General features: G+C 45.8%; 2 protein-coding genes across 2 annotated transcripts; both read right to left on the bottom strand.

The window, feature by feature from the left end:
• Positions 1-8,567: 8,567 nt before the first annotated feature.
• On the bottom strand, positions 8,568-11,788 carry LOC120671881 (WRKY transcription factor 71-like). Its single transcript, XM_039952142.1, has 3 exons — positions 11,083-11,788; positions 9,865-10,011; positions 8,568-9,344 (listed from the first exon to the last, which is right to left on the bottom strand). Exons 1-3 carry the CDS (start codon positions 11,628-11,630, stop codon positions 8,939-8,941), a joined length of 1,101 nt encoding a protein of 366 aa, XP_039808076.1. The 5' UTR covers positions 11,631-11,788; the 3' UTR covers positions 8,568-8,938.
• Positions 11,789-18,321: 6,533 nt separating this feature from the next.
• LOC120674866 (MADS-box protein AGL24-like) lies at positions 18,322-20,422 on the bottom strand (the record flags this gene model as incomplete). Its single annotated transcript, XM_039955969.1, has 2 exons — positions 18,322-19,458; positions 20,133-20,422. Coding segments are annotated over 2 exons (372 nt in total), but the record flags the coding sequence as incomplete, so codon positions are not given.
• Between the last annotated feature and the right edge of the window lie 3,685 nt (positions 20,423-24,107).

Below are 24,107 nucleotides of genomic sequence, written 5' to 3'. Positions count from 1 at the left end.
CAGGTCTCTGCTTCACTGTAACAGCTCTCACACCGACACCAAGTTCACTTGAAAATCCTCTCAAAAAATTGCACGTAAAGGATCTCAGCAAAAAAAAAAGTTGCAATAATACAAATAAAGATGTAATAGCACTTCATTTGGTTTTACAGAAAAAAAAACAAGGAGCTTTCGACGCAATGCAAGCTGATATAATGCTTTATACTCCTATATGTCAAATTTAAATATCAATGTCCTGCAATGTATTGAAATTTCAAAGGTATACGATGTAGGGGTGCACTTTGGTCTCTGCAGTCCATCCAGAAAGCAAGTCTTACATTTTTTTATTTTTACAGTAGTATACAGGACAATTTTTTAGCTATTTGTGATCAACAAACTGTTAGTTGACAGTATGCTCTATTTATACAAGTGATTCTTTTTTTTTTTGCAAACGGAAATATAACTTCCTACCTCTCCACCAACTAGGGATATTAACAAATATTAAATTCCAAAAAAAAAGAGTCTCACGTGCTTGATTGATCATTCTCAGGCTAAGGTGGTATGCATTTTCGTCGGTCCGTCATATATAGCATGGGGAAATAAACTCGATCAGTTTCTATTTGTAGATATTGGCGGCTCTATATGCCTGCAACTGTACAGGTATATCCTACTATCAGGGAAACTTTGTTCTTTGATGGTGTGCAGGTGTGGTCATCTATGATCCAAGAAGCATACAAACCGACTTGTTGAATGAATCATTCAACAGCTGAAACTTGAAAGAGAGGCTTCACCAAGCTAGAAATGTTCAAACATTTTCCTCTCAAAAAGGGGAAACGTACAAAGCAGTAACACTCGAAGAGTCGCTGTCTAACGGCACAGCCCAGCAAATTGGTGTTTGATCATTGGTAGTTGCTCCACGGTTATCAAATTTCAACATGTGCTTGGACGTTGAAGCATCTTCCAGGAAACATCGCGCCCGACCACATTATCCTGGAAAGTTTTGTGCGAGATTTCTTGGATGTGCCCCTCCTTCGCTTATATAGTACCGGTCTTCCTAAAAACAATTAACGGACATAATGATTCCACTTCTATACTTGCAAAGCCACAACACAAAGAAACCAGTGTTCATCTTGCGAACCTGAATCATTATTTTCTTATCCTAGATTGACTTTCAAACAAAACTATGTCCGTTAATTGTTTGATTTATACCCAATCGCATAATTATGGTGGCTCTCTTGAACTATCGGATATCCCCTTTTATGTGTTGAATTTGGGTATTTAAAAATGTTATATTACGATATGTATAGACGTGTAGTTTCAAAAGTATATTTTTACCATATTTTATAAATATTTTTTATAAAGGTTACTAATTAAAGTTGTGTTTTAGAGGCTATCCCGATGTACAAGACTTACTCCCTTCGTTTTAAATTATTGGTTGTGTTTGGTATATTTAGATGCATATAGTAAAAATGAATCTTGGAAAGTCAAAAGCGCATAAACTAGAATAGAGGGAGTACTTATTTATGACTAGTGGAGTGCTCATAATAAGTTCTAAAAGAACTACTTATATATGTCTTTTATAATTTAGGCTTTATTAACCTAGATAATTATGTTATTATAGCACAACTATATTAAGAATAATCATAGCCTCTGTATATCTATGTTACACACAGCCTATACATATGAAGGAGAAAATGACGTGACATCATATATCATGCTACACGCTTTAGTCTTCAGTTCGGTGCACCACCATAGCAACACCTAAACTGCAAAAGAGGCTCTTGAAAAACATTTCCTCCAAGAAGGAAACGATACCCAGGCCTTCCTTCATTCTTTCATATGTAATAAACATGTAGCTGACAACATATTTTCCCTTTCATTGCCACGGTCATCCTAGAACTTTTTGAATGAAGTCATCCTAGAACTGGTGTTTGGCATCATTATGTATCCTATAAAAGAGTTGGAGTTTGAATTATACTATCACTTGTTTAGGTAGAATATGTCCGCATAATAAAATGACTCTGACTCTTGTCCAGTGCCTCCGACAAAGACATTACTGATGCTTTCATCGGCTCAGTATAAATGGATTCCCGTTACCTGTTCTGTTCTGTAGTTAAAAGTTGAAAATTAGACTATTAAAGTAGTTTGAGAATCAAAATAGAACTTTATTTTCCAAAAAAAACAAATCACTCGCTATTGCATCCACCTAAGGATGCAAGTGGATATCCAATGGTGTTCGTAGGTCAGTTAATTAATTACATTACTATGTTACTCTAGTTTATTTCTTCTTCTAAATTATTTACATAGAATAACATTCTAGTTCATTTTATTAATTTTTTAGGTTGATCCAATAACCTAAAAATTATCATCTTGCGTCTCTGCACCCATCTCATGTTCGTGCCAAGCACCACCGGCCACTACGCTAGACCATTACTTTCGCCCTTTCCGTCCCAAGATTTCGCCCGGCCGGCCGGGAATCCCCGAGCAGTGCGTTCGCACGCGCCGTCTGACCTGCAACTTGCGAGCCTATCTACGACTGCAAGTCTTGACAGGGAAAAAAAAAACAGGGCGCGCGTCTTTGTTATGTGGTTCGAGGAACCGTCCTTGTCGGTGACCCAACGATGGACAGAATGACCGACGGATCGACGCCTACTGCTGATCGCTTCCTTTCCACGATATAGGATTCCCTGTCACGTTTCTTACGTCGAAAAAAAAGTCGGCAAAAAAATTCTATGGTAGTAGCTGGGTGCCGATTGTGAGATCAATTCAAATGGCACGTTAAACGTTGGGGGGTATACTCCCTCCGTCCGTCCCAAAAAACAAATCATTCTAGGAATTCTAGAACAAATTAATAAAGTAAAATGACTATGCTTGCACTTATTATTATTCATATTTGATACTAATTGATTTTTTCCATACCCATGCACCTTCTAAATAGAGCTTTGTTACAATTATTGTAAAGTACCAATAGGTACTTTCAGGTACTTTTGCTTTGATATTTTTTCTAGCCATTGATAAATGGAAGGTATTTATAAAAATTAAATTAAATTAGTATTCGGTCCCATATTTTTATAACGTCAGGTACTTTAGTCTAGGTACTTACAGATACTTCGTACCTTGACCATCGTACGATTCTGTAAGATGAATGGCTCTTATTTTTTAATCATTGTAAAAATTCTCTTCTATATTGGGTAAGATGACTTATTTTTGGGACAAATTTTAATCCTAAAGTGACTTATTTTTTGGAACGAAGGGAGCACTGCGTTAAGCCAACAGGGCCGGCTCGGGGGCAGGCAGTGCTACCGCCGGGAGCCCATGGAGATGGAGGCCCAAGACCATATAGGCAAGCAGTATATATTATTTTCTATTTGGCATAATAAGTTTTTGAAAGTCCATGACAATGATTATTTTTTTACGCATAATATGTTACATACATTTTTTTTACATATAAATCTTTGAAAGCCCATCATAATAAGCCTTTGAAAGCCATCACATATAGGTAGTTAGTGCATATAATTTTTTACAAGGCACTGCAGCATTATATTTTTATTTAAGATAATCATAATGGTTATTGTTTTTAACTTTTTTACACTTTTGTTATGTTTTATGAGCTGTACATATATTGCAAAGTAATTTTTATTATTCGTACTATATATTGTAATTTTGATACTAAAAATTAGTTCAACAGGTTCTTATCTTCTTGCTTGTCTAAGGGTTTTTAAACTTAAAAATATAGAGCCGGCCCCGCCAGCCACCACTTTGTCCTCAAGCGGATTCTGATATGCCTGGGGTCAAATTCTGACCCGTAGCCGGCTAGCTCGCTTGAGTAGTAGTAGTTCGTGATCTCTCACTTTCATTCTTTACAGGATTATTATCCTTGGATGTCACACACAAAGTTCATTTTCGTGTGCGGGCTCGTTGTGCTCTAGCACCAAAATTAGCCATCAAGCATCAGGATCATCATAGCCTTTCCAGCTGCTAAAAGGTAAGGCATATTGATGATGTGGATGTTTTCATAACTGTTATCTCTGCAGCAGCCTTGGCTCACCAAACTATAGATACCACCTTGTAGTATTTGTATTGTACATATACTTCTCTCTGTGTTATATAGGCAGTGTGTGGCAGTGACAATGTGGCCATGTGGGTGGCAAACTGCACCGGAACGACTGCAAGATGTTAATTTTTGTTGGTTGTAGGCGTCAGAAAATGGTGAACTGGTGGACAAGTAATTAAGGCGGGACCGGTCACATACGCACAGCCTAAAATATAGTATGATTAACGAGCCAAACTTTTCAACGGATAATATAAAGTCCCCGCTGAATTTGAGGAAATCATCCAACTTGCGTGGGCTACTACCGAGTCTAGGTCTCTATGATCCATCAGATCACATCACATCCAATTCCCAAGGAACCTAACTTGCATCATAATCCATTTGTTTTATTCTACTGAAGTCCTTCCGATCGTTATATACATATGAAATGATTTTGTTCGGAATTCTTTATCACATCTAAAGCCAAAGGAACATGCATGGCTGCAAATCTGCAATAGTCATATGTAAGAGCAACTCCAAGAGACTCTCTATATCTTCCCCATTGTTAGAAATAGAGATTTTGATTGAAAAATACCCTCCAACTGCTTCTCTAAATGGTTATTCAAACATAGCCATTCTCCATTCCACATTTCTTGCTAGCCAAAGATAGATAACGAACATAGCTTTCTAGAGTGTACACAGGATATAGAAAAGCTGTTGGAGAGTAAAAGCATATAAAAAGCGATTTTTATAGAGAAGGCTCTCCAAATGATAATTTAGAGAGTGAAATTTAGAAAGACTCTTGGAGATGCTCTAAAATATTATTCTAGCTGTCTACCTTTAGTTGTTTAGGACAGTCGCACCAGACACTATCAAGTATTTTCCATACTTAACATGTTATATAGAAACCACACGTAGAAATTAGCTTTCCAAATAGTTTCTTCAAAATAAATTACCATCCAATGTTCTCTCTCTTCCCCTTCATATCCTACTTCTCCATTGTTCTCGATCATGTAGAGCTAGTTTTTTGCATGAAAAGGTTTTCTCTTCTCTTCTCTAACTCGATTACCACATCATCATTTTCTTACATAACGTTCTAAGTAATGCTATAGAAACTATCCAATCATCCTATTAGGTTAGCTTAAAGTACGGACAGTTTATTTATATGTTCTACAATAAAACATCTATCATTATCTTGGGTGAGTAAAATTGTGGTGCCCTAGGATCTCAATGAAACGCATCGCTTTTTGTTGGGTGACATTTAAGTTAAACACGGGGCGGCATCTAATTTAAAAAATACAAAAAAATTGCTCATCTAGCCATCCATTGTATATATAGATGAATGGATGGCCAATGAACTAATAAAAACTCAAGTGGGTGCCTGCATGTTGGTGTCAATATTTTGCTAAAAAAACTACTATATTCCCTCCGTTCTTAAATAGTATATAATCAGGCCCGTCCAAGAGGGTGTGCGAGATGGGCGCTCGCACAGGGCCCACAAATAGGTGGGCCCCCAAACCCAGTATAGGCATAGGTCTGTAGCATGTCCGTTCGTCAGGTACTTAGGTATTTTGTTGATCAGCCGTCCAACTGATTGGTGCTTTGGTAAATATCGGTTGATAATAAGTAAATAATAAAATTCTCGAAGCAAGGTGTAAGTATTCACTTCGTTTCTCCTTTTCCTTTTCAAAGATTAGAAATGAAAACATCTCAAATGTAGGTTTAATAAGTGGTTAGATTAATCAACAGTGGCCTAAATATTTTATTTGTCCTATAATCTGATAATTATACGGCCCCCTAGTGGTTTAATTAGTGGTTAGACTAATTTGAAAGCTTTTAGGGGCGGGTGGAGGCGTCGCCCGTCCCTAGAAATCAATTTATAGGGGCGGGTGACACCATCACCCGCTCCGAAAAATGAGCCATATTTTCAGGAGCGGGTAATGAGGTCACCCGTCCTAAAAATACTTTTCTAGGAGAGGGTCAGGTGCTACAGTAGCTCCGCTCCATTTATAACAGCGGGTTACATTTTGACTGCCCCTAGAAAAATAGGACGTTCCTACAAATTGTTTTTGCAGCAGTGAAAGTTGTTCTAAAATGTATAAGAAGAGATAAACAATACAAGCACCCGCTCAATCTTAACTAGTAATATTAGGCTAAATATTTTTAAAAAAAATTAGGGCCTCAATTTGCATTTTGCACTGGCCCCAAATTCCTGGAGACGGCCCTGTATATAATGTTTCCAACAAGCTAATTAGTTCATTTTTTAGCTAAATATCATGTTCTAAACATTATATATATATTTTAGAACGGATGTACTAATAAGTATAAATTTGCACACTGAAATAAAGGACACATACAGTCGTTCATCATCAGTATTAGACCGTACAAATATAATTGATGAGTCGTTGATACTACTTCTTGCGTGGGGATCGATATAATACCTGACCGGCCGTACGTGCAATCAGCATGGGCATTATTTATATTAAGCGTATGGAGGCAAATACTATATATATACGGACGAGCAAGTGTATCATGCCTCAACGGGCCCACAACAGTTAAAATAAGAGAGTATAAATAATCGTCACCTTTAATTTATTAGGAAGCTAAGTTAAATGCGTGTGTGCTTAATCAAAACAAATTAAACCTGTAGGAGTTGATAATTTAGTACACGCGCTTTACACATGATTCCGCTCCTAGATAGTAATTAATTTGCCAAATAATTGTGGTGTTCAACGATAATTACGTGTAAGGAGTAAAGACTAGTGCATGAGTAGCTTTCTCGCTTAACTGCTTCCCATTTCTTCATTCGGGAACCTGTATCCATGATTTATTTGTTGTGTGTATATCATCAAGATGACCGTACCTATTGTTTCCTAAACTCTCTTGCAATATTTTAAAATAAGGTCGAAGAGTTGGATTGACTTCTTTTTTTTTCCTTTGTCAATTTCCCAAGGCTACGTACCTAACCTGCAATTCCACTCATTCAGCTCCTGTCAATAGGATGCATAGGCAAGGAGTAGCTAATTTATGGCGGCCTAGCTTTCAGGTGTGTCTTAAAGTATAAGAGGTGGGAATGGTTTGGTCAAAAATGACGGCAGAGGGAATCAAGGACATGGCACTAGTACTGAGTCCTGACTACATACCAAAAACTAGGGAATTCAGCTATACCAAAGAGGGAAACTGAAACAAAGCAAGGTGCAACTTTAACATTTGGGGGGGGGGGCTAGGTAAATACCGATTTAAAGAAAAAAACTGTGCCTGTAAAAATTAACATTCCATGCATGCTAATGTACTCGGGGTTGGATAATCTATTAAAATTCAAACCCGCTTCAACAAAATCCGGCTAGAAAGTGCGCCCACGCACGTGTATAGGATCCTTAAGCTGTAGCCGTCAACATTTGTAAAATGTTCAGGACTGTAAAATTAATTTTGTTATACGTCTACTAGAGAGTGGTAAAGAGAATATACGATTTACGAAATATATGTAGAGTATTGCTGAAAAAGATTTCAATTTATCTGTATAAAACCTTTTTAAAATAAAAATGCATGCATATGCATGTTTAGATCTACTTTTGTTCCACTAGAGATGTATCAACTATGCTAATTTGACTAGAGGAAAATTGTAGCATGTACCAACTGACCAGTACTTTCGAAGCTTTACAAACTTGCCTCCTGTGCTTGAATATGCACGCAATGCAATTTAGGGCATAATAAATTAGTATAATATATAAACTGGGGGAAACACAAACAAGATATTTCATACAGTTAAAAAGGATAATTAGAAGCTAGCCCGATATAATAAATTCACGATCATTTTAATGAAATAGGTGCTCAATCACGTTCACGGAAAAAAATGAAATTTCACAGAGATGCCACAACACCGGTTGTGAAGTTGAGACAGGACATGCATCAGTACTCGTTCTTGATTTCAATAGTCTACATGTGTACCAAACAAAATCAATTAAAATCACAGCCTCATGTATAGCAAGGTCACAGCTAGCATCGATGAATATCACAGCCTCAAATTATTTTCTCGGTAGTGCTACCACCGAAACAAATAAAGATCCGTATGAAAGCATTTTCTGCATGGCTAGCTACTCACAAAAGAAACCGTTTCAGTGAGATGAATCAACACCAAAGCAAACAAACTCTTGTTTACATAATGCACCAACATTTCCAGTTCTCTACACATATGGACCAGAGAAGCGGCACGCCTGCACACGGCATCCATCCAGACACCATGCTAGGGAAAACAAGAAGTGGAGATGGCATCTTCTTGAGTTTCACATGGGAACTAGCAGCTAGGGAAAGAAATGAAATAGTAGCCCTCTTCAGTGGCGGAGGACGCCAAAATAATGAGGTATGGCCGGGGGAGGGGCAGTCGGCCGAGGCGGCGGCGCTCAGGCGGGGGCGGGCGCCGCAGGCCGGGGCGGGGGGCGGGGGTGCAAGGGGGCGGTGCATGGTGACGGCGTGCTTGGGCGGGGGCGCAGGGGGGCGGCGCGCCGGGGGCCGGGGCGGGGGCACTCGGGCGGGGGCGCAAGGGGGCGGCGCGCCGGGGGCCGGGCGGGGGCGCGCCGGCGGCTGTGGCGGCGGCGCTCGGGCTGTGGCGGATCGGAGTACATGACAAATTATATATGTTGCCGTTCTAGCGATAGTTACAAATAAAGTAACTTCCATCTAGTACTCCGATCCGCGCGAGGTAGGAGAGAAGTTGACAAATGGAAGAGGAAGAAATGCAAGCAAAAGTTTAAGATGAAAGCTTGCATCAGATTAATCAATAACAACAACACCCTCACCGTGCAAAGACCAAGCCCAATAATATAGGGTCATCAGGCGATCACATTTGGCGCGCGCACGCAAACTCGAGTATTTCAGAAGAAGCATCTCATGTGTCGATCTAGGCTAGCAGCTAATTGTGTGGCATGCAGTTAGTTATGGGTTGTTGGGCATTGTGGACGACGGGAAAAGGTCCTGCAAGAGGGCGTAGTCAGTGAAGTGGTGCTGCTGAAGAGGAGGGGGAGGAGGCGACGGCGCTGGCATCTGCGGAGGCGGCATGCTCGGCAGGAACATGCTAGGGCTTGCGCCCGAGGGGATGGTGGGGTGGTGACGCATCATGCCCATCAGGTCCGGCCGGAAGCCGCCGCCGGGCGGCATGAGGTGCGGCGGCAGCGCGTGCGCCCCGGCCATGAAGAGGTGCGCGCCGCCAACGCGGAGGCTGGCGGGGCTGTGGTGCGTGTGCTGCCCCTCGTACGTCGTGATCACCGTCGACGGGTCCTGGTACGACCGCTCCACGCGCTTCTTCACGCCGCACTTGGGCGTCGTGCACCGGTAGTAGCTCCTGCATGCGTTTCGCCGGAGAATTTTTACACATGATCAGAAGGCTATATATAAGGTGTACTACACAAGTGCAATGCATTTTTTTGCGGGTAAAGCAATGCATATTATTTGGCATTTTTTTATAAGGGCATTATTGGGTACCTTGGTTGCTACTCCCTCCGTTTCAAATTATAAGTCATTCCAAGAATCTTGGAGAGTCAAACCATCTCAAAGTTTGACCAAAATTATATAGAGAAACACAAAGATTTATGATATTAAATAGGTATACTATGAAAATATAGCTAACAAAGAATTTAATGATACTTGATTGTTATCATAAATGTTATTATCTTATTATATAAATTTGATCAAATTTGAAAAAATTTGACTCTCTAAGATTCTTGGAATGACTTATAATTTGAAATGGAGGGAGTACTTGCTAGCGTAAGTGTGTACGCAATCGATAGCATATGCAATTATAATGGCGCGGCTATATATAGATTGGTATGAACAAATGAAACTGCCAAAGTATATATACAAACCTTGGGTAAGGGCTGTTCTTGACCGCCTTCTGACCGTATTTGCGCCACCTGTAGCCATCCTCAAGGTGATCCACCTCGCTCTTGGTCAGGAAGGCCACGCGGGGCTGCCTCTGCCTCTTCTCGGCTTTCTTCTTGTTGGGTTTGGTCCTGTAGTTACATATATTTACATGGTAAGTTTTTAACCAACGCATCAGACCGATCGACGATGAACATGGATTTTTCACATGTACAATGTGACCACACATGTTTTCGTGGCCCTTCATTATTTTGAATCAATGGTGAGACTGATCATGACTGAATGGGAGTACATTAGGTGAGGTGAATCAACGGTTGGACCAAGAGAAATCAACGGTTGAGATAGATCTTGTGGTCACATTTACATGTGGTTTCACATTTTCCGATCAAGCGACGCGAATCCAGTGATTTGATATGAATTTGTGCTAGCTAGCTAGCTAGAGCTATAGATGAAGTAGATATTGCATGCCAAGGGCTATATTTTTGCGCCAATCAGTCGAACATGTGCTGTAGATCTATAGTGACCACGAGAAGCGAGAGTTAGCTTAAGTAGATTAGATTAGCTAGCGAGCTGTTGGCGATTGAGATCGATCAAGCATGCCATATCCAGATTTATTAGTTTTTTTTTGCAGAAGATACTCTAGATCTATGGCTGCATGCTTTCGGTGCTTCCGGGATATATATTATAATCTATAAAACCTTTTATAATAGGGGGGAAAAGAAATCTTGGGTTTCATCTTCAGATATGAAGCTAGTTGGTCAAATATTGAAGCTGCGGGCTGCGGCACGCAGCAATTGTTTAATTCAAAGGAAGATCTCTTCTGGAGAGTACGTCGCCGCCTATTGAATTGGACAGTACCAAATGATCTAGAAAGTCATACTGGAAACGGGACCAAAAAGGAACGGAAAGAAAAGATAAAGAAGAGGGAAAGCATAGCCAGCCAGTACTGCGAAATCTGGAGCTGGCCGCCGGATCTCAAAATCCTTGATGATGATCCAAGAACCCTAAAGAAGCAATTGCAAACAAACCCTAATGTTCGCACCATATAGTAGGAAAAGTTTGTTTGTTCATTAAGCAACAGTAGGACTAGATCTAACATGCACCAAGAAGAAGGATCAGAAACTGAGAGATGGTGCAAATCGAGCAAGAATTGGAGATGAACACAGAGATTAGTAGCATCAAATTAATGAGAGAACGCGTACGCTTTCGTGGAGTTTTCCTGATCTTTCTCATCCCCCTCCGCGGCCACCTCATCGTCGGCCTTTTTCTTGCACCGACGGGGCTGGCCGTCCCCCTCCCGGTCGCTGGACGACAGAGACACCGAGGAGTTGGGCGTGAGCAGCGCGGCCCCTTCTCCGGCCGCGCCGCCGCTGGTGCCCTGGCTGTCGTGGCTCATCGCATCGAGGGACAGCTCGTGCTTGACCGGGGCATCCTCCGCTGGCGGGCACGGCGTGTCCAGGTGCCGCGCTAGCCCGGAGGGGTCCAGGAACCCCTGCAGGTAGTCCGTGATGCTGGAGTTGGGCGGCATGAGCTCGTCGGCGCCGGTCCTGCTGCTACCCCCGCCACCGACCACGCCCGACCCCGGCTGGCTGAAGAAGAAGCTCTCCATGTCGTTGTTGCTGAACACGAACTCGGCCCCATCTGCGCGGGCGAGATGGCCGTGGCCGTGCTGGTGGTAGACGCCATGGTGATCTCCTCCGCCGCCGCCTACCCCTCCTCCTCCTCCTACTCCTACTCCTCTAGAAGACATGGGGAGTGGCTGCCGGAGTGTGGAAAGGGAGGAGAGGCGTGGAAGTGAGGAGGGTTTGAGCTTTTCAGCAGGCTCTCCCCCCAGCTACCTTTTGATTTGTTTTTTTCCTCGGTTGCAAAAAGCGTGCGCCCGCAAGGATACGACTTTCTTGGAGCGGAGGACTTTATAAAATTTCTGGGTGTGGGGGTCTGGTGATCACCACCAATATATAATGCAGCCCGTCAATTCATAATGCGAATGACGTAATATCGATCGCTTAACTTAAGGAATAAATAGATATAAATCAAGCGTGCTTAAGATTTTTTTCTTGCATGTGACCATCTCATCTGTGATATCGGTATAGTTAAGACCGGTCTCAGCGTAAACTAACTGCTGGCAGTACTCTAGTCTATATGATCCGATCTTGAGCTGAGGCTCATCCATCCTGGGATCGAGTTAGGCGTTGAACGACAGTTACTGGTTACCAGCAGGGCCATTGCATTGGGGGTCATTTTCGTTCAAACGAATTAATAGGAGTAGCGTGTGCATGTACATGCTGCTGAGTCATGATGTTAATTTCGTCTTACGCAACATGCTTATGTACCTTTGGTCCAATTTTTGTATATGCATTGTCCTGGAATGCATGTTTGGTCAAAGTTTTAATCTTTTGACGTCATTACTCTTTGACTAGGTAACTGATGTCCTGCTACCTGCAGTGTCCTCTGGTATGGACTGAACTGAAGGAAATATACTCTCTCAGCTCGTATCTCTGCCGCACCAGTCATCACCAACGACGCAACACGGATCTTAAAGCCACCCACTTTGAGGATATAGATGGTACGAGATGCCATTGTGTGTGATTAAGAAAACAGCTTTCATTACCTGCCACAGACGATATACACTTGTTATAGCTAGGAAAAAGAAAATTAGTCAAACATGTGAACATCTAAGCTGTCTAGTCTTTACTAATTTGTAGTGAAGCCACAAGCTTGACTGCGCGCACAGTTTTCATTATTATTCCTCGTAGGTTCCCTATCACGCCGCAGTAAGCTAGAATTTCTGCGCTTCTTGTAGAAAATGAACGTCGTCGTCGCATGTTGGTCGATCAGGGCACCTAGCTGTTGGGATAACGTGATGATCTGTGAGCTTAAACAGTAAGCTCATTGAATGATCTACAGTAAAGTGATAAGATGAATTAATGAAAGAAAATCAATGAACGGGACGAACGTTCTCGTGCCGTCCTGATCAGGGACGGCAACCGACTCTACGATGGCGGTCCCCCCCCCCGGTGTGCAACGGGTATAAATAACAGGGTGAGAACCCCGTTCAAGGTACTGATCACCTCCCGTCGCCAACACCGGGGAACAAAACCGACGCACACACACACTAAACACACACACACACACAGAGGCAAGAACAAGAAGATGAGTGGCTCTAAAGATCAAGGTACGTTATCTATGTGGTTCCTTTTGAGCTTAAGATCCTAGAACTTCTAACACTAGCAGCTAGCTACATGCATGTGTGGCGGTATGGAAGAAGCAGATGCTACAGATTCCCACTCGACTCGTGGCATATGTAAAATGTTGACTTTGACTATTGGATGCGCAAACCAGTGATGTTGCCTCGCCAAAACCTGGCGGCCGGACCGACGCCCCTTCATCGTCGACCACCAGTCCAGTCCAACCTCCTGACCACAGCGACAAGGTAGTTCCCCCGGCCCCTAACTATCAGATCACTGAGGAATCTGCAGGGATTGAAATTTCATACTAACTGTGGAATAGAGCGACCAAGCAAATCATGTCCCCTAACCAGACACCGGTCAGTTTCAACGCTAGCGGTAGAAAATTCACTTATATCCACTCCACTCTTGGTCGTGGGATCGTCCGATCCTACCCATACCTATCTCCCGCTGGTTTTCCTACCAGTGGTAAAGGGCCGTAATTTTTAACCTAAATAATCTAAGAGCGGAGTTCTAATTTTATTTAATTTTGAGCTAAAAAACTAAGGGCCAAATTGGATTGTGAAGAAAGTATGAGAACTATGACCCATTACCACTCCTACGCGCGCAACTTTGTGAACATGCATATGCCTCTGAGGTCTAGGCTCCAGCAGCAAAGAATTTTTGTAAACAGTTTTGAATGGATTTGCACAGTACAGCTAGATGTCTTTCTTTTCCTCTACACACGTGCGATACCAGTACCGCTCAATAAATCCGATGCTCACATACGCACGTAACTGTGTACACTTGATCATTGGTTGGAGCACGTAGGTGCCGCGATGGCACACAGCATTAGTACTATCGTCACGTGAGCCATATATACGAGAACGGCTGCCAAACTAGCTAGGCGAAATTCTTCTTCTTCTTTTTGCTTCAGACCAGCTGGATACATAGACACGTGTGTGCCCTGATCTGATGTGCACACGTATATACTACTATAGTTGGTGTAACATTCAAATCGTCGAATTCACATGGATTTATATTCTTTCTGGTGATGTAGAACGCACCTAAATGAAACTGTCGACGATGCAAAGTGCAAGCACCCTTTTGGTTCGAAATGAAACGGAAAAGATCTCGCCGACGGCAACAACAAGAAGCAACCCGGCCGCTTTTAAGATCCGCGGCAACGCCCACCCCGGCCGGCGCGGAGTAGTGGAGCGGCGCGGCGCGGCGCGGGCCACGTACGGAGTGGAGGAACGGCCACGGGTCGTCACAGCTGGTCACGATGACCCACCCGGCCGGCCGGCCGCGAGGGGGCGTCTATTCATCGTCTTCTGTGATTGGAAGGCGTCCAATCACAGAAGCGAGCGCCGCCCCCGCCGCACCCGCCGCCCTCCACCGCCGCCACGCTAATCGAGCTCGCCACCACGCCGTCTAGCCACCGCCGCGTCGTCTTCTCTTCGCCCCCGCCACCGGCACCGCCCACCGGAGGTCCGGCCCCGGCCGACCGGCGGCGCGAGCGCCACCGCGCCCTCCGCCGGCCGAACCGCCTCCGCCACCACCCCTGGCCCCCTCCTCTAGGTCCGGTGATCATGGAGCTCCCCCGGACCCCGGCAACCCCGAACCCTAAAGATCCGCCGCCTCCACCGCCACCCCGGCCGGCGGCGACCTCGCTGCCGGCCGCTCCGCCCACCCACCACCCCTCCCGGCCACCCCTCTCCCTCCCCTAGCTCGCCGCCGCTGCTCCGCCTCCCCCTGTCGCCCCGTGTCGCGAGGTTGAAGATGAACAGCGCCTCTGCGACGCGTCGCCTCCCAGCCACTCGCGCGACAAATAGATTTCCCCGCCTTGCGCGCCCGGGGCGTGCGGAGGTGAGGCGACGGATTAGCTGGTGTCGCGTCACGCCGCGACCGTCCACGTCCGTCAGAGAGGTGGGTGGCGGTGGCGGTGGCGGTGGCGCCGGCCCGCCCGGTACGCGCACGGTACAGTACAATACAATACAGGGGGACGGGCGCGCGTCAGGGTGCTAATGGTTTAGGATCCAAACCAAAACCGCACCAAACTATTTTTATTAAATATATTTACATAAACTACTCCAAACCAACCCATATACTAAGTAAAAACCAAACCAAATCACACCATTTGAGTCTGCTAGAAATTTAGACATACATATAGGTCCCATATCAAGAGCCGGACCCTGAAAATAAAAACTCGCGTTCACACTATAAAATTTTATCGAAATTGATTGGAATTTTTGGAGATGATTCAGTATGACTGGCCGCTACTCTCTGCAAAACAGTGTGGCTAAAACTACACGTGGACCCCACATTAAGAGACGGACCCCGGAAATAAAACCTCGCGTTCACACTATAAAACTTTATCGAAACTACACGACTCAGTATGACTGGTAGCTATCCTGTGCAAAATAGTGTAGCTAGACCTACTAGTGGACCCTATGTTAAGTGAGCAGTTAGTCAGTAGTATTAATGACTAAAACCAAAGCAAACCGTTTCTCTTGTGAAACAAAACCAAACCAAATTGATTGCTAGAGAAAACATTTCCCACCAAATTAAAGTAGACCCAATACAAAATCCAATCCACCGCAAATCGGTTTTAACCCAAACCATTAGGAGGTCCGCGCGCGGGCCTGGCGTGGCCGCACGGGCTGTCCCCGTCGCGTACGCGCGCTGCAGGAGCAAGGACGGCCGGGCGCCGACAGCGTCGCGCTGGCCCCGCGCGCCCGCCGGTCAAGCTTTACGGCGGCGCGGCTCTGGCCGGGCTAGCTCTCCCACGCGCGCGATTGCCGATCAGCTCACGCAAACGCCACGCCGGCCGGCCGGCCGGCCGGCTGGGCTCACGGGATCCGGTGCGCGCCGGCCGCCGGCGCGAGGTGTGAATGGCGGGCGCCGTGATAGGAGAGGGAATGCGTGGTGGGATCGGTGCGGGGCGTACGGGTGGATGCGGGCGGCGGAGATTTGGCGATGTGGGACGCGGACGGCTGGCTATTCGCGCATGCGCGCGGGGCGGCGTCGGCAGGCGGGCCTGGGCGACGCCGATGCGCTGCTGCTGCTGCGTGGCGCTCGGCGTGCCAGCAGGTGCGGATCGGGAGCCCCCGGCGGCGCGCGGTCCCGTCCCGTCCCCGTCCCCGTGCGGGCGCGTGACTAATTCTCTGCGATTCGATGCGTGTCCCCGGTGTGTCGACGCCCTGTCGGCTCTGCCAACGGCAGCGTGGGCTCGGACGGCTTGCAACCTTCGGAATCGCCGTGTCACGTCGCCGTCGCCGGTTCAATATTTCAATTCGTCCCGGGAAAGGGAGGGGGTGATCGCGATCGCGGCGAGTGAATATGTGCCCACTGAGCCGAGCAGCTAAATCCCGGTGTGGTTCAGTGCCCTCTCCTCGTTCAGGTGCATGCATGCAGGAACCGGATCCTCTGCAGTACTCAAATCGGAACAGTAAAATGAGTCTTGTGCTACAGGGTTTATGGTTTATTGTTTATCTACTGTTTATCACTGTAGCATGCGATCCCGTCCACCATTCCAGATCGGACGGCTCTCACCCTTTTCACCTCTCTCTGCAGTACTTTCAAAGTACTGCAGAGGATCTCAATCCATGCAGGTGGCCCGTCGGTTGCACGCACGAGTGCCTCTGTGCTGGATTTCCTTTTAGCAGCCTTTATTTTTTTTCCTCCCAGTTGAAAAATCGGGACCCAGACAGGCCAAATAACATGCCAGTCATATACTAATATATCAGGCCGGGTAGTACGAGCGCTATAGAACCTGCACTTTTAGGTTGACCTATAGTTTTGTAACAACTTTAGCTTGACCGATATGGATGGTAAGTAGTGATGACTCGTGAGACAAACATGGCCAGGCGCCCAGGCCCCCGTAGCTCTTCCATCTATCCTCGTGTAGGCCGTAGCAGAGGGGGGTATGTGGAAATGTAGACCTAACCTTTCTCTTCGCACCCGTGTTAGTCCAACGATAACGATTGATTGCAACATTGTTGTCGTGCTCTGTAGATTTATATTGGTGATTTCTTTTGTTTTTCCAATAAAATACATCATATCAAGACGCACGGTTGCTAGAACCTCCCGCACATTAGATTGGTCCATTAAAAATTAGAGTGGTAATGGACCATGAGCACAGTACTCTCTTCACAATCCAATTTGCCTCTTATATATTTTAGTTTAAAATTATATAAGATAAGAGCATCTCCATGAAACTCTCTATCCTTGATGAATTAGCTAAGAAAAGTGAAACTCCACCAAAAACTGGATCCAACAAACTCTGTATTTTTCTCGGATAGCTATCCTACTCGGTATCCCATCCCACTCGCTCGACAAAGAAGCCGAACCCCTCCTACTCATCATCCCGCTCCTGAGCTCCCGATCCCACCCTCCCGTGCTCCCTGGGATCTCGTGCCACCCCCATCCTCCTCCGCCGAGCCTCCCCCGCCGGCGCCTCCTCCCTCTGCGAAGGCTGGCACAAAGGTCGGCGTGGGGTAGCCGAGGCGGCAAGCGAAGGCCGCGGTGAGCCCGTTGGAGTTCGACGCGAGGGCGACGAGCGGAGGCCAGCGCGGCGGAGGGCGATGTGGTGCGGCAAGCGGAGGCCGTGGTGAGCCTGTCGGAGGCTGGCGCGGGGGCAGCTAGCGGTGGGCCAAGGTGGGGCGCCGGGATGGAGAGGTGGGGGAGGAAGAAGATGGAGTGTGACATGTAGGGCCAACTGGATGGAGAGTCTAATTTAGAGAGTATATGTTGGTTTAGCCCTCTATTTTAGAAGTTTTATATTTTTTATCTAGCCTCAAACTCTCTAATTTTAGTTAGTATTATAGGCAGTCTCCTGGAGATGCTCCGCGCTAGGCTGTTAAGATTATCTATTTAAGAGGCTCTACCACCCCTAATTACAAACGCAGCGTGAATGTCCGTTCAGCCCAACCGCAGTTTGAAGCCCATCCATACCCACATCGAAATCCTGGCTCAGGAGGAGTTCTAGCCATTCAGAGTCCGTCAGGTCAACCTGCAAGGGGGGCGGATCGGAGCGACCCTGTTGCTGCCCCTCTGGCCCGTCAGAGTGGAAAGTGGACCACGGGTCAACCCGCACCTCACATTTTAAAAACCTCACTGGCCCGCGGGGCACCAGGGTCGAGCCACTCCGCATGCAGCGCACAGGGTCGAACCACTCCAGCATGCATGCATCTCGCTTCACAATGATTAAACAAGCAGTTTGTACCCTGAAATGGCTATGCACGGACCAGCCACAAATACCTCCAAAGCATATGCAAGCCTCAAGAAAAATCCTTCTTGCAAATCAAAATACCTCCAAAGCTATAGCATTCAGACATGGATTACAAAATACAAACGAAGCCCAAAGTCTCAGTAGTCAAATACATCATTACATTACCGAGTTCAAGCTTTCAACACAACACATATTGTTTCAGTAAATGATCAAAATGGATGTTAGGCACCACATGGATCTGAATATTTGTTTGATAAACATCATTGATCTCAGCCTGTCACTATTACCGTCAGCATCAATTATTTTGTATCCTGGATGAATCCTACAAAATGAATCTGTTTCATGTAAAAAAAATGCTTGAGGTAAAAAAAATGCAGAGTATAAATGCACTGAACTGCAATTATTCAGAGTGTTTCTAACCTGCTCCATTGAAATTCTGCCAGATATATTTATAATTGAAAATGCTCATGCTTCATCCAGTTAATCTTCCGATCACCAAATACAACAAAATTATCATTTGTCCACAAATATTCCTAGCTGTATCAGAACCACATTGTGATAAAGGATGCAGCTACTTTTGAAGTTATGTAGCTAGAACTTAGAAAACAGAGATCCAGAGATATTTGAAAGGCAGTGAAATGTGAGATTTAACTAGGCGCACAGCAAACTATCACCACAACTAAATGTATACCGACTACCGAGCTACTTTTGCTGTATATTAATGGTCATCCAAGTGTGCAATGCCAACAATAGTAAGTGAAAGGATCAGAATAAGGCACAGAACAATCTTAATGTGCAGGTGGGGATCTTGGACAGATGATAGAGTTATATGATACCCAAAAAACAACTTCAGTGTTGACCCGACAATGAAAGAAACATAACATTTTTAAGTATTCTATGACTGAGTGTAGTTTGTGCTAAGTGAAATGTGGCCTGGAGAGTGCTATACAAAATTGTGCTCTTCTATTAACTGGAAACAATCCTAGTCATGTTCTACCACTGCAAAAGAACACACTACTCATGATAATCGCACACTGATAGATAAATGAGAATAGACTGAAACAAATGCGGGAAACAGCATGCCATATATGAAACCTTATTTCCCTTTTCTTCTATGTCCTTCTACTCTGCAAGAAATGTCCCACAAATGAGCTTCATATTTCCCACTCCATCTATGCCTGCACATATGGATGCTTCGTTAGCAAGTCTGTCCCGATATGCTTGGAGCAGAAAAAGGTATATTCCTTATGTTGAACTGAATTAAATTATATGTTGAACTGAAGAACATACTACACTGCAACAACTGATGTTGCAGACTTGCAATAGCTCATATCAAATGATGTGGTAACTGTACTGATATATTCCTTATGTTGAATAACACGAACTCATGAGGTTGCTTAAATTTTATTACCAAGAACAGTAGTATAGTACCAAATCCTCTTCCAATAGAGCCCTCAAAAGCTTAATGACTTAATGCAGGTTTGCAAGGGTAGGCTAGCAGGTATCCAGCTGAGAACATACCACAAACTCTAGCTATGTATTGACAAGATCAGAATTGAATAGAATCTCATATTCAGTCATGACAAGATGCAGTGGGTCGTAGTAATAGGTCAATCAATCATCAAGAAATTGCAGTAAAACAAGCATGATCAGCACAAAGCAAGTAACGGACGGTGGCTCGCCGTCGTGTCCGTCTAGCTAGCGCACGCCGCCGCCGGACGGGATCAAGACCCACGGACGCCTGGACCGAACTGGGCGGGGGGTCGTGCTTAGCTCACTAAAACTGGTTGGATTGGATTGGACTGGACGAGCAAGCAAGTAACTAATTCAGGGGGGCGGAGGCCGAACTGACCTTGCGGAGGCGTACTCGTAGAGCTTGCCGGCGGGGGAGAAGACGAGGAGCGCGACATCGGCGTCGCAGAGCAGCGAGAGCTCGAAGGCCTTCTTGAAGAGCCCCGCGCGACGCTTGGAGAAGCGCACCTGCCGAGAGGAAGGAGGAACGACGCTGCCGCGAGGAAGGAGGCCGGCGGCCGGTGGGGCGCCGCTGCTGCGAGAAAGGAGGGCGGCGGCCGGCGGCCGGCGGCCGGCGGGGCGACGCTCCCGCGAGGGAACAAGGGGCGGCGCGGTCGGGTCGACCCCAGGAGGGTTTCATTTTTGTGACGGAACCGCCAAATTAAAATTCTAATTAAGCATAATGGCCGTCATTTGAAAACATCGGGCGTATTAGCTTAACGGCTTAATTTGGCGATCCCTTCTCAACCCACGGCCCGATCGAAACAACACCGGTAGTCCCACGCGAAGGTGGGCACAGACGGTACAAGCACGACACAAATACTTGAAATTATACAATGATGTGTGATAGGACTTTAAGTTTACAAACCGAGTTTCAATTACAAAGTTAATTTACATAAGTTGGAACCCTCACAAATTTACAACTGGAGGACTAAAGTTGAAACTTGAAAGAAATTACACTAAAACAAACTACCCTACACTGCTGCCAACTCTCAGCCTAACAACACCGGTCAGACCGGTTAGGAGAACCGGTCAGACCGGCGTGCATGCACCTGCCCAAGGGATACCGGTCAGACCGGTCCACCAGACCGGTCAGACAGGTCCCAACAAAACAGATGGGCTGAACACTCCGCCCTCGAGTGTGCAACCCGACAAACCCCTAACCTAAGGGTCTCGCTCCACGACCTGCCACCCCTCTGCATCCCGGCGGATGAACTTGACGCAACAGGGGGTAGAAGTCGACGTCCTGGGGTCCTGAAATAATAATGGTGGCAACAAACCCTGAGTATTCTAATACTCAGCAAGGCTTACCCGACCAGTGGGTATAACTTAGCCCACATATCTAGACATGCACGGCCTTTGGCTGGTGGTTTGTTTTGCAGAAAAAGCAACTAAAGGTGTATCCTTACTTTCCATGTTTTAGCCCCATATTTTAGGTAGATAGACTCTTACTAATGTTTGCCTATCTAAACACCCAAGTTGGGGCATACAAATTAAGATTCAGAATAGTATCCATTTTTATGTTTCTAATATTCTATCTCATTTGCTACGGTGTGACAAAGAGATCAAGGCCCTCATAACCGTGAGACACGGCGAATCGATCCAATTTAACCTTGCAAGGTGGACCTAACCAACACGGCACGTATTTGCCCCGTCGGACTATACACGCCAACAATTCCCCTCCCCGCCTCGAACTACAGAACCACCCCACCTTCATATAGTCGGCCGAGCTCAACGTGAGACCACCAAAAGTAAACATATGCATCCCGTTTCTCCGCGACTACTCGACTCGCCCTACGGGGTGGTGATGCAGTTCTGTACTTTCGAAGCGAGGCAGTACTAGGCTTACCGGTTTCGACTACCTCCTACTCCCGGCATGCGGTTAGTACAATTCAATCCCCGATCAGCACTGCCACAACGACCGGTCCTTAATCGACACGGACGGGGCTAAGACACCCAGGAACCCTGTCCTGCTGCCACCTAACATCATCATCCCCGCCCGGTCTCACATTTCCATATCCATTCCAAACCAAGTCAAATACTGAAGTACAAAGATAACAATGTATCTCGCGAGTAACCGGCAATTACTCGGCTTCTAAAGCTTTCCTATATCTCGCGAGTGACAAGAGTCACTCGACTTCTATCGCGACTATTAAGCATAGCACTTCTATTGTCCTATACATACTAGTATAACTCAGGGAATCCTAGGGAATCATGCAACTAAGGTTCCAATTAATTCCAACACCTAATGCACAAGTAATAGAACATATACATAGGTGTCATAATTTAAAATAGAAGGATGTGCACCGGGGCTTGCCTTGCGTCTGCTGCTCAACACTGGGGTGAGTGGGGCCTTGGGCCGACTCCCCGCGAACCTCCTCCTGCGGGGCTGACCCCTGCGGCTCCTGTGGCTCCGCAACCACTGCGTATACGGCTCCCTCGGCGGCAGCATCTACACGTATGCAATGATATGAGAATGCATGCAAAAACGATATGCAACAACAATCCTTGAAATGCCCAAGTAGAAACACTACAAATTTACCCCAAATATACCCAATTCTACACCCAACAGTTCTATTAAAACCCGGAATATCCGGATTCATACCCGGAGTATCCGGATTCAGAAATCCGGAGTTTCCGGGCCTATACCCGGAGTTTCGCCCGGAGTTTTCAAAACCCGGAGTTTCCGGGCTTATACCCGGAGTTTCCGGGTCCGACAGCACTTTTCGCCCCAAAAACTGAAATCGTGATTTCTAGAAAAACCAATCCACAAAAATCGAAACCCGCCTAGACCCTAGTAGAGTGATTCATAAGAAGATGACTAACCGGAGGAAATCGATTCGAACCCCCTAGAACACGGGACTTGCCGAACCCTAGCTTATTTACCTTGGGGTGAGCTCTTCCTTGCTCCAAGGGTTTGAACCCAAGCCGTCCAGGGATGGAGCACGCGGGATAGATGATCCACCACCCAAGTGAAGCTCCCGTGGGCCTTGGATCAAGGGTAGAGGGAGGGTTTTGGGTCTCTAGGGTTTGGGGGAAAGAGAGCACGAGAGAGAGAGGGAGAGACACGGGAGAGAGTGAGAGAGAGCACGGGAGAGAGTGAGTAATGTTTTATAACATTTGGGAACAGCAAAAAGACCAAAACTTGAGATATAAAGTTCCAGGTCCGGAGTATCCGGAAGAATATCCGGAGTATCCGGGTAAATCCGGAATTTCCGGATTCGTACCCGGAGTATCCGGGTTCGGCTTGCTCCAGGATTTGAAATCGAGTTTTGAGTCGATTTGTGACTCGACTTGTAACCGAGAGAATTTGGTCACTAGTTAGCTAGTTAAACCCAAGTTTAACACTTGGGTGTTACAATTTTCCGACCGGTCCGGCCTAACCGCCGGGGTCCGGTTCCGGCTAACCGGTCCGGTTAGGCCGGTTACCGATCGGAACCGGCCAAACGGAAATTTGAATTCAAATTTCCCCATTGAAGCGGTTCTAACAGATATACCGGCCGGTTAGACCGGTTTACCGGCCGGTTTGACCAGTATACCTGTGACTTCCGGTTCCTAGCGGCATACCAGCCGATTATTCCGGTTTACCGGCCGGTTTGGCCGGTATACCGGTGGTTTCGAACAGTTTTCCGACGCTTAAAAATGGATCCCCGGTGTGAAATAAAAGGAAATTTCGGCATTAGCTATGCACGTTTTAATGTAAATGACCTTACCAAAGCAATAATTTATAATCATGCATACAAATACAATAGTAATAAGCGTGCATACAAAGAGTCATACACATATACACATGAAATGAAAGTTCAACGTAGGAATGGGAAGACCCCCATTTGGGACGCGGTTTGGTATTCGGCGGTGGACATCAAAGCGATACCTCGCACTCTAAGCAGCTCAGCCTTGTAATGTTGCCAAGTTTGGCCCGTCCACGCCGATGTTGTCTGCCATTCCTGAACTAACATAGTATAAAAATGTGGGTCTTCCCAATCGTACACCCACCTCGTCGGTGGCTGCATGCTGATGTCAGGAATGGGGTAGTGAAAAAATTGTCTGGAATCGCTGTAGGAGGAAGAAGAGTGCTGTGGACTGTCATAGTCCGTCGGTCCACCTGTTCTCCTCTGCGAGTGCGGTACTCCATGGTCGGTGTCCTGAATAGCATGTGTGAACTGAGTCTCCCCTGCAATCAACCAAATTTCATAATTAGTAGTCAATACTCATAGTCAGAAATATGTGTCTATTTATATGTGTAATGTATACCTGTGAAACGAACACAACGAGCACCACTACTACCAGCAGCAGCAACATGAGCACCACTACC

Source organism: Panicum virgatum, chromosome 5N (assembly GCF_016808335.1).
Source record: "Panicum virgatum strain AP13 chromosome 5N, P.virgatum_v5, whole genome shotgun sequence".
NCBI lineage: Eukaryota > Viridiplantae > Streptophyta > Magnoliopsida > Poales > Poaceae > Panicum > Panicum virgatum.
This window is presented reverse-complemented; position numbering and strand designations above follow the sequence as displayed.

Bases quoted from the DNA above. Each gene is read 5' to 3' on its own strand.
- LOC120671881 (XM_039952142.1), bottom strand. From the start codon at position 11,630: ATGTCTTCTAGAGGAGTAGGAGTAGGAGGAGGAGGAGGGGTAGGCGGC. The intron at 10,012-11,082 runs GTACGCGTTCTC...ATGTAACTACAG, and splicing joins CAGGAAAACTCCACGAAAGC to GACCAAACCCAACAAGAAGA. The intron at 9,345-9,864 runs GTTTGTATATAT...AAACGCATGCAG, and splicing joins AAGAACAGCCCTTACCCAAG to GAGCTACTACCGGTGCACGA.